This window comes from Ovis aries, chromosome 21 (assembly GCF_016772045.2).
Source record: "Ovis aries strain OAR_USU_Benz2616 breed Rambouillet chromosome 21, ARS-UI_Ramb_v3.0, whole genome shotgun sequence".
In the NCBI taxonomy this organism is placed as follows: domain Eukaryota; kingdom Metazoa; phylum Chordata; class Mammalia; order Artiodactyla; family Bovidae; genus Ovis; species Ovis aries.
In genome coordinates this window covers 24,611,117-24,622,830 of record NC_056074.1, presented here as the reverse complement: position 1 = coordinate 24,622,830, position 11,714 = coordinate 24,611,117, and the positions used below count along the sequence as shown (strand labels likewise).

The following is an 11,714-nucleotide window of genomic DNA, read 5'->3' as shown; positions in this document are numbered from 1 at the left end:
AATGAGGAAATTAGTGTACTTTTCTGTTAAGGTGTGTGAGAGACAGAGATTTTTGGACTTATGTATGTGTGTGTGTGTGTGTGTGCAGCAGAGAGTAATCCTGCTGAGATCATTGTTTATTGGATATCAGAGGACGTACATAATCTGGGGATTTCTTCAGCATTTATTGCCACTCTAGGACAACTATGATTCTGGTTGAACTAGAATAGAAATTATAAACTTCAAGAATTTTATAGTTGAGATATTTCATAAGGTTAAGAGAAACACTGATTTCTGGACTTTGAAAGTCAGTCAAAATGAACATTTCTACTATTGATTTGAGAGCTCTTCTTTACTCCAAATTTCTACATTCCAACCTATTTCAGGTCAGAAGGATTTTACATCAAGACCAAGATTTTAAGTTTATGAGCATGAACATGATATAGACATAACTTATCATCACTTCACATAGTCAAGTGGAATTGGATCTCATGATATGCTTGTGGGTAACATGGAGTTCTGTGGGCTGGTCACTTTATAGTCAGATGTAAAAGAACATATCCGAACACAAAGAATGTCTGTTGATTCAGGGATTCCCCAATATGGTTGATCATCACAGTCACCTAGAGAGATTACAATATTTATAAAAATAATGAGTGTAAAAATGTAAATACATTATAATTAAAACTACAAGTCCTGAATCATCATCCTTAACATTCTTTACTTCAGGGATAGATTAATCTCTGTAGAACAGCTCTGAAATGATTTTTGTTTCTGGTTATTCTTCAAAAGATTGCCTCTACAGCTCTAAATAATTCATAAATCTTGGTACTTCCAGAATTATCAACCATGAACATTTTATCAAATGTCTATTTTATTATCTATGCTGTTACTTTAGTTAACTTGCTGGCATATTGAGTGCAGAAATTTCACAACATCATCTTTCAGGATTTGAAATAGCTCAACTGGAACTCCATTACTTCCACTAGCTGTGTTCATAGTGATGCTTCCTAAGGCCCACTTGACTTTGCATTCCAGGATGTCTGGCTCTAAGTGAGTGATCATACCATCGTGATTATCTGGGTCATGAAGATCTTCTTTGCACAGTTCTTCTATGTATTCTTGCCACTTCTTCTTAATATCATCTGCCTCTGTTAGGTCCATAACATTTCTGTCCTTTATTGTGCCCATCTTTGCATGAAATGTTCCCTTGGTATCTCTAATTTTCTTAAAGAGATCTCTAGTCTTTCTCATTCTATTGTTTTCCTCTATTTCTTTGCATTGATCACTGAGGAAGGCTTTCTTATCTCTTCTTGCTATTCTTTGGAACTCTGCTTTCAAATGGCTATATATTTCCTTTTCTCCTTTGTCTTTCACTTCTCGTCTATTCACAGCTTTTTGTAAGGCCTTTTCAGACAGCATTTTGCTTTTTTGCATTTCTTTTTCTGGGAGATGGTCTTGATCACTGCCTCCTGTACAATGTCATGAACCTCCATCCACAGTTGTTCAGGCACACTAACAAATTTAATCCCTTGAATCTATTTGTCACTTCCACTGTATAATCATAAAGGATTTGATTTAGATCATACCTGAATGGTCTAGGGTTTTCCCTACTTTCTTAAATTTAAGTCTGAATTTGGCAATAAAGCATTCATAATCTGAGCCACAGTCAGCTTCCAGTCTTGTTTTTGCTGATTGTATACAGCTTCTCCATCTTTGGCTCCATCAGTCTGATTTCATTATTGACCATCTGGTGACATCCATGTCAGTTTTTGTTCCAATCCCAAAGAAATGCAATATCAAAGAATGCTCAGACTATAGCACAGTTAAACTCATCTCAGATACTAGCAAAGTAATGCTCAAAATTCTCCAGGCAAGGCTTCAACAGTACATGAGTTGTGAACTTTCAGATGTTCAAGCTGGATTTAGAAAAGGCAGAGGAACCAGAGATCAAACTGCCAACATCCATTGGATCACTGAAAAAGCAACAGAGTTCCAGAAAAACATCTACTTCTGCTTTATTGACTATGTCAACTCCTTTGAATGCGTGGATCACCATAAGCTGTGGAAAATTCTGAAAGAGATGGGAATATCAGACCACCTGACCTGCCTCTTGAAAAAAACTGTATGCAGGTCAGGAAACAACAGTTAGAACTGGTCATAGAACAACAGACTGGTTCTAAATTGGGAAAGGAGTAGGTCAAGGCTGTATATTGTCACCCTGCTTATTTAACTTATATGCAGAGTACATCATGAGAAACACTGGGCTGGATGAAGCACAAGCTGGAATCAAGATTTCTAGAAAAATATTAATAACCTCATATTCCCTGGTAGCTCAGATGTCAAAGCATCTGCCTGAAATGCAGGAGACCTTGGATCTTCCCTTGGAAGATCCCTTGGAGAAGGAAATGGCAACTCACTCCAGTACTCTTGCCTGGAAAATCCCATGGACCAAGGAGCCTGGTAGGCTACAGTCCATGCAGTCACAAAGAGTTGGACACAACTGAGCTACTCCACTTTCACTTTCAGATATGCAGATGTCACCACCCTTATGGCAGAAAGCAAAGAAGAACTAAAGAACTTCTTGATGAAAGTGAAAAAAGAGAGTAGAAAAGTGGCTTAAAACTCAACATTCAGAAAATGAAGATCATGGCACTCGGTCCATCATGTCATGGCATATACATGGGGAAACAGTGACAGACTTTATTTGGGGGGGGGGGAGTCCAAAATCACTGCAGATGGTGACTGCAGCCATGAAATTAAAAGACACTTGCTCCTTGGAAGAAAGCTTATGGCCAACCTAGACAGCATAGTCAAAAGCAGAGACATGTCTTTGCCAACAAAGGTCCATCTATTCAAAGCTATGGTTTTTCCAGTAGTCATGTATGGATGTGAGACTTGGACTATAAAGAAAGCTGAGTGCTGAAGAATGCTTTTGAAGTGTGGTATTGGAGAAGACTCTTGTGAGTCCCTTGGACTGCAAGGAGATCTAACCAGTCCATCCTAAAGGAAATCAGTCCCGAATATTCATTGGAAGGACTGATGCTGAAGCTGAAACTCCAATACTTTGGCTACCTGATGAGAAGAACGGTGTCACTTGAAAAGACCCTGATGCTGGGAAAGATTGAAGGCAGGAGGACAAGGGGACAACAGAGGATGAGATGGTTAGATGGCATTACTGACTCAATGGACATGAGTTTGAGTAAACTCCAGGAGTTGGTGATGGACAGGGAGGCCTGGCAAGCTGCAGTCTATGGGGTCGAAAGAATTGGACATGACTGAGCAACTGAACTAAACTGAACTGAACTTTAGTTAAATTATTAACACTGCTTCCTTTTTAGTCTAATATTTGATGCTTATATTTTTAAAAAATCTTTTTCTTAGTTGATCATTATCTTTAAAAATGTTCTTAAAAGTTTTTAGAATCTTGGAAGATTTTAAAGATATTACACCTGATAATCAAAATAATAAAAAACAAATAAACCAACAAAGCTGCAATGTAATTCTGATGATTAGCCAGTTTGGGGTACTAGTGAGTGATACAAAGTTCATGTAACAGCATGTTTTAGGTGGAGAACTTGGGAAATTTTTTTCTCCTTTCTTTTCCTTTTATGTTTTTATTTGTTTTACTCCTTTCTACCCTTTCCTTGTTTTCATCCTTCTTTCCCTACCTCCTTCCTTCATTCTTTCTTCAATAATTTAGCAAAAAGTGCTAAAACAACACTTTACTACAAAATGAAGGTTAGAGTATAAAAATTGCAAAAACACAGTTACTAACCTAATGAAATTCAAAACTTGATATTAAGGAGGTCTATGCAAAAAAGAAAATGGCTGTTTGAGGAGGCCTTACAAATAGCTGTGAAAAGGAGAGAAGAGAAAAGCAAAGAAGAAAAGAAAAGATATAAGATTTTCTCTTCAAGAAAATTAGAGATACCAAGGGAAAATTTCATGCAAAGATGAGCTCAATAAAGGACAGAAATGATGGACCTAATGGAAGCAGAAGATATTAAGAAGAGGTGGCAAGAATACACAGAACTGTACAAAAAAGAGCTTCATGACCAAGATAATAACCATGGTATGATCACTCACCTAGAGCCAGATATCCTGGAATGTGAAGTCAAGTGGTCTTTAAAGCATCACTACAAACAAAGCTAGTAGAGGTGGTGGAATTCCAGTGGAGCTATTTCAAATCCTGGAAGATGATGTTGTGAAAGTGCTGCACTCAATATGCCAGAAAATTTGGAAAACTCAGCAGTGGCCACAGGACTGGAAAAGGTCAGTTTTCATTCCAATCCCAGAGAAAGGCAATGCCAAAAAATGCTCCAACTACCACACAATTGCACTCATCTCACACGCTAGTAAAGTAATGCTCAAAATTCTCCAAGCCAAGCTTCAGGAATACGTGAACCATGATATTCCAGATGTTCAAGCTGGTTTTAGAAAAGGCAGAGGAACCAGAGATTAAATTGCCTGGATCATCAAAAAAGCAAGAAAATTCCAGGAAAACATCTATTTCTGCTTTATTGACTATGCCAAAGCCTTTGATTGTGTGCATCACAATAAACTGTGGAAAATTCTGAAAGAGATGGGAATACCAGACCACCTGACCTGCCTCTTGAGAAACCTATATGCAGGAAGCAACAGTTAGAACTGGACATGGAGCAACAAGCTGGTTCCAAATAGGAAAAAGAGTAGGTCAAGGCTGTATATTGTCACCCTGCTTATTTAACTTATATGCAGAGTACATCATGAGAAACGCTGGGCTGGAAGAAACACAAGCTGGAATCAAGATTGCCAGGAGAAATATCAATAACCTCAGATATGCAGATGACACCACCCTTATGGCAGAAAGTGAAGAGGAACTAAAAAGCCTCTTGATGAAAGTGAAAGAGGAGAGTGAAAAAGTTGGCTTAAAGCTCAACATTCAGAAAACGAAGATAATGGCATCTGGTCCCATCACTTCATGGGAAATAGATGGGGAAACAGTGGGAACAGTGTCAGACTTTATTTTTCTAAGCTCCAAAATCACTGCAGATGATGATTGCAGCCATGAAATTATTTTTTTTAACTTTTTTTTTTTTTTTTTTTACTTTACAATACTGTATTGGTTTTGCTTACTCCTTGGAAGGAAAGTTATAATCAACCTAGATACATATTGAAAAGCAGAGATATTATTTCGCCAACAAAGATCCATCTAGTCAACGTTATTGTGTTTCCAATGGTCATGTATGGATGTGAGAATTGGACTGTGAAGAAAGCTGAGCACCGAAGAATTGATGCTTTTGAACTGTGGTGTTGGAGAAGACTCTTGAGAGTCCCTTGGACTGCAAGGAGATCCAACCAGTTCACCCTAAGGGAGACCAGTCCTGGGTGTTCATTGGAAGGACTGATGCTGAGGCTGAAACTCCAGTACTTTGACCACCTCATGCGAAGACTTGACTCATTGGAAAAGACCCTAATGCTGGGAGGGATTGGGGGCAGGAAGAGAAGGGAACGACAGAGGTTGAGATGGCTGGATGGCATCACCGACTCAATGCACATTAGTTTGGGTGAACTCCGGGAGTTGGTGATGGACAGGGAGGCCTGGCGTGCTGCAATTCATGGGGTTGTAAAGAGTCAGACACGACTGAGCGGCTGAACTGAACTGAACTGAATATTCATTATAAAGAAGCATAATATGAAAATAAAATTGGAGTGAAGACTCAGAGGGGCATGCAAATTTGAGCAGGTCTCCTAATGGATTCAAAGCAAGGGAGCTGAATATTTTTTAATTTTTGTTTCAAAATGTCTTCTGTTATTTATTAGTCCTGATCCAAGGTCCACCTTATACACCTTATGTAAGAATTAGGTGCATATGAGTTCAGTTCAGTTCAGTCGCTCAGCCATGTCCAACTCTTTGTGACCCCATGAATTGCAGCACGCCAGGCTTCCCTGTCCATCACCAACCCCTGGAGTTCACTCAAACTCACGTCCATCGAATCGGTGATGCAATCCAGCCATCTCATCCTCTGTCGTCCCCTTCTCCTCCTGCCCCCAATTCCTCCCAGCATCAGAGTCTTTTCCAATGAGTCAACTCTTCACATGAGGTGACCAAAGTACTGGAATTTTAGCTTTAGCATCATTCCTTCCAAAGAAATCCCAGGGTTGATCTCCTTCAGAATGGATGGTTGGATCTCCTCGCAGTCCTAGGGACTCTCAAGAGTCTTCTCCAATACCATGGTTCAAAAGCATCAATTCTTTGGCACTCAGTTTTCTTCACAGTCCAACTCTCACATCCGTACGTGATACCTGGAAAAACCATAGCCTTGACTAGACGGACCTTTGTTGGCAAAGTAATGTCTCTCTTTTTGAATATGCTATCTAGGTGTATATAGCAATGACATAAACTCCGTTTATGTCAGATTTAAGTCATTTATCAGAATATAAGATGAAATCACTGAGCATTAAAAATGACAAAGATACTTCTTACTGGCCTTTAGCTTATTTGACTTTTAATGGGGATAGGAACGAGTACAATTAGAAAAGAGCAGTTGGGACTCAAACTCTCTTTCTCTCAAATTTTTCTTTTCTCAGTGAAGCTTGGACTTGAAAATTGCCAATGCCCCCTGATTAGTGCAGACTCTGTGATCAGCAAAACCTTTCAAGTTTGTACAACCTAGACCCTGAGAGTGACAGCAACTGGAAAAATGAGTAGATTCACTGAAAACAGTTGAAACAAACAAGTTGAAATTTAGCAAAGCAAAGAGTATTTATGTTTAAAATTTAGATTTTAAAAAACCTAATTGTTTGTAAACTGGACATAGCTTTGGGTGTAATTCACTTGAAATAAATAAGGTATCAATTCTTTTTTAACTCAAAAAAACTCACAAAGTAAGTGACTGGTTAATAATGATATTAGTTTCAGATTGCACTTGGAGAAACATAATGTCTAGAGTATGATCAGTAACAAATCCAATAGCATGATTTTCTAATACTAAGCCACAAATACGAGGAAGTGTGAATGAACCAATACTTCCTCATATGTTAAACTGATAATCATAGTCACATGCAGCCTGATTCACTTAACCTGTCATTTCACACAATTACCATTTTCTATGTGTGCAATTAGGTTAAGAAGCACTGTGCTACATTTTAATTATTTCTGGAGTTTGGAGTTTAGTTATGGATATTCTTTTTAGGGAGAGATATTGACAAGATAAAATGCAAATAAAGGCTGTATAAAACTTGAAAACTATTTGAGGGTGTTGGGATAATTAACAGATTTCATCATATATCTCAAGGGACTCTAAAGAGACAAATGACATTTTATGTATGGCATTTGAAAGATCCAAGAATACAAGGAAAATATTCTAAACCTTTGAGTTCTTTTTTTAATAAAAATTTATTTATTTTAATTGGAGGCTAATTACTTTACAATATTGTATTGGTTTTGCCATACATCAACATGAATCCGCCATGGGTGTACACGTGTTCCCCATCCTGAGCCCCCCTCCCACCTCCCTCCCATACCATCCCTCTAGGTCATCCAATGCAAAATGTCTTTTCTTAATCACTGAATACACTCAAACAGACTCAGTTCACATCTGATTCCTTCCAGTTTCAGAAACTTACATTCAAATCTGGAATAAGTCAAATTCTCTCAACTTGTCTAGATTTTTACTTGCTCATGTTTTTACATGAAATAAGTCTCACCACCTCATTCATCTCTATTATCTGCTAAACAGGTTTTCTTTACTTATCTCATTGACAACTAATGTCATCATAGTAGCAGTAGTGTTAGCTTCTCAGTCATGTCTGACTCTTTGCAACCCCATGGACTCTACCAGGCTCCTCTGTCCATGGGATTCTCCAGGCAAGAATACTGGAGTGGGTCACCATTTTCTTCTCCAGGGCATCTTCCCAACCCAAGTATCAATCCCAGGTCTTCTGCATTGTAAGCAGATTCTTTACCACCTGAGCCACCAGAAAAGCAGAAAACCTTAGACTCCTTCTAATTGATTATTTTCTTACTACATGCTTAAGAATCTTTCACTTCTAAACAGCACATTTTCAGACTCCAGTTGTACTATAAGTCAAATGATGAAAAAATCTGACATTCTCCTCTCTATCCAAGAAAATAACCCACATCTGGCACATCATAGCAAGTTTTAAAACATGGCTTATGAATAAATTGATAATTATATGAATGAAGATGTTGTGGAATATTTGCCTGAATGCTAATGATTATTGCTTTCATATTTGAAGTCTCAAATACCAAGTACAAAATTAACACACTCACCTTTCTTTGTTTCTGGAAATCTCAATGCCAAATCTATTTCACAATGTGTTCTCAGGAAGAATAGCATGAGTGTTGGTGTGGGGAGTGATAGGTATCCAGCATTCTTCTGTCTTTACTGCTGGGAGAGCAGGTCTGACAGCCTTGGCTTAAGAGTCACTTTTGAAGCTGTTCTGCATCACAGATCAGCATCTCCAATTCTAAGTCTTCAGTGTTGTTTCTTCAGCTTCAGGGTAGCAAACATCCTGACCTTTCTCAGTTCTCCCCTGAGCTCTTGTGATCATCATACTATGAAGTTTGTACTGAATTTGGATATACCAGACAATAAATAACATGGAGTCAAATACTCCCCAAAGATTTTCATTTCTCAAGAGACTGGCTCTTGAGAAAAGAGGTAATTGCAGGTGACATTCCCCAGTTATCCAACATTTTCTTTCAAAAGGTGTTGTCAATCCTGAACTTACCAATTAGTGATAAAGATTTGTTCACGGGATCTCCTGAGGATTTTGTTAAAATGCAGATACTGATCCAGCCAGTCTAAGCTGGATCTGAAATTTTGCATTTCTTACAAGCTCCTACCAGTGCTGTGGATTCATGATCCAAACTGCAAATAGCAGATTTAGAGTATTGGGACATATTCTGACAATTTATCTTACTGTTAATAAAGCCAGAAAGTTTTATTAATGAATTTAAATCATTTTTATGTAGTAAATATATTTAATTTTTATAGAAATATGTGATATAAATAATTGATTAAAAATGAAATCTATAAATAATTGAATTTTATAATTATGGGGCAAGAATTCAGAATATTGATGCAGTATTTGGGGGTTTTAAAAAATAATAATAATTTTATTATAATAATTTCACTAATAATAATAATATCAATAATAATAATTTTACTTGTTAAATTGTATATTTAATGAAATAGTTTGCTATTAGGCAATTATATTTCATAATCCTTCTTTTTTAATATACCTTTGCTTTTTTTCCAAAGCTGAAATAACTGGAAGCAGTCTTAGATTTTAGCATGATGTAAGATATATTGGAAACTCACATTAGGGAGCACTTATAAAATATGATTAAATGTATTAGGTTCAATTATTTTTAAAAGATTTACAATTGAGTGACACAGTGACTCTCAATCATTTTTCCACATTGAAACTGTCAAAAAAGTCAATCATTTACTCAAATGAAATAAGCTTTAATTATACTAGAGTTTGCCATGAGAGAATATGGTAAACAGTTACCCATTCAAAGATAGGGCGTAGTGTTTATATTTCATAAATCATTCATTATTTATTTTTATTGAAATATAATTGCTTTACAATGTTAGTTTTTCCTTTACAACAAATGATATTTGTTTTTCTCTTTCTGCTTTACTTCACTCTATATGACAGATTCTAGGTCCTTCCACATCTCTACAAATAGAAACATAATAAAATATATTACTATAATTTTCTTCATCATCATCATTGCTGTAGTTCTTGCTTTATTGTAGTTCATTAAAAATAAAACAAAAGCTCTGTTAATCCTCAAGAACATTTTATTTTATTTTTCCATTTCTCCATTCATAATCTTTGTAATATACCTTTGGAGAAGTGTCCAGGAAGAGAATGTTAGAGATGAGTTATATGGGGAAGTGTCGCTGAAACTATAAATATTTAAATAACAAATCTAACTCACGGCAAATTATTACTATGACATCACGATACAGATTCAGTTCATGAATGTTTTCTACTGTCCAGAATTTTCCTCAGAGCAAACTTGACATCTTTATTCCGCAGACTATAGATCAAGGGATTCAGCATGGGCACAAGGATGGTATAAAACACAGAGGACACTTTCCCTTGGTCCATGGAGCTCACAGTTGATGGCTGCAGATACATGAATGATGCAGATCCATAGAAAATAGCAACACCTAAGAGGTGGGAACTGCAGGTGCTGAAGGCTTTAGACCTGCCCTTGTTGGAGCGGATTTGGAAGATGTTGGAGAGGATAAAAATGTAGGAGGCAAGGATAGTTAAGGCAGGAGTCAGGAGGTTAAATGCACTCAAGAATATGACCAATAATTCGTTGATATAGATGTTGGAACAGGATAGCTCAAAGAGTGGGAAGAGATCACAGAAATAATGGTTAATCACATTGTTCTTGCAGAAAAAGAGTCTCAACATAAATCCTGTATGGACTGTGGATCCAATGATGGCCAAAATATAAACTCCCACTGTGAGGCAGAAGCAGATGTGATAAGACATGGTAGCATTGTAAAGCAAGGGGTTACAGATGGCAGCATAGCGGTCATATGCCATTGCAGCCAACATGTGACACTCTGCAATAATAAAAACAATGAAGAAATACAACTGAGTCATGCATTCAGGATAGGAAATGATGTTCTGCTTTGTCACAAAGTTCACAAGCATTTTGGGGGTGACAACAGTGGAATGGCAGAGGTCAATATAGGATAAATTGGTGAGGAAATAGTACATGGGGGTGTGCAGGTGAGAACTGAGCCCTATCAGTGTGACCATGCCGAGGTTTCCCACTACCGTGACCACATAGATTCCTAGGAAGAGGAAGAAAAGGGGCAGCTGGAGTTGTGGCTGTTCTGTGAGCCCAGCAAGTATAAACTCAGTCACTGAGGAGTGATTTCCTGCAGGCATTTCTCTCTGGGTAGTCTCTGAAAAGGAGAGAATAAGGGACAGTTTTTAGATTCATGACTTTGCTATGCCCCCTATTAATGGTAAATTACATAGAAAATTAATCATTTGAATTTTCTCTTGGTTTCTGTGAATAATTTTAACTCTGGATAAGTTTACCTAAGTAATACTTTCTTAATTAAATGTTTTTGCACCTTTATATTAAAGGTATTAAATTATCTAATTTAAAAGTATTTCAGGCCTCTGGCTGATTATCAGTTTAGGTTTTTGAGTGATTACTCCCTAGTTTGAACATTTCAATTATCTTAAATGGTTTTTTCTAAAGTGTGGTTTGCAGACTTGAAAACTTAGAAGACCTATTAAAAATGACAGAAGCTGATTGAGCATCAACCTAGGAAGAGCAAATCCCATATAAGTGCAAAATCTTTTATTCACCAGCAATTGATTTCTGCCAGGGGTGAAAAGAGACACATTATTACTAGATTTCAGAATTATTTTTCTGAAAATCAAAAATTTGGGTTTCTACATAAAATTATCAGATTTTTAATTTTGTTCTTGAATTAAAATAACACAGACAACATTCATTATGCAGATATGATACCTGAATTGTCTCACCTTTAACCTGCTTGTGGTCCAAATGCCTCTGTCTTTGCTTGAGAGAAGAAATATAGTGCTTAAATGAATATGCCTTAAAGTCCAAGTGTATGTGTTCTTCTACTGACCCATCATTTACAGTTGATAAACCTGGAAAAGTAAAATAACTTAATTACTTAATTAGCAAGGTTTAACACTCTGAAAATGGT

General features: G+C 36.9%; 1 protein-coding gene across 1 annotated transcript; it reads right to left on the bottom strand.

The window, feature by feature from the left end:
* Positions 1–9,978: 9,978 nt before the first annotated feature.
* On the bottom strand, positions 9,979–10,938 carry LOC101106638 (putative olfactory receptor 8G2). Its single transcript, XM_012102289.4, has one exon. It carries the CDS (start codon positions 10,912–10,914, stop codon positions 9,979–9,981), a length of 936 nt encoding a protein of 311 aa, XP_011957679.1. The 5' UTR covers positions 10,915–10,938.
* Between the last annotated feature and the right edge of the window lie 776 nt (positions 10,939–11,714).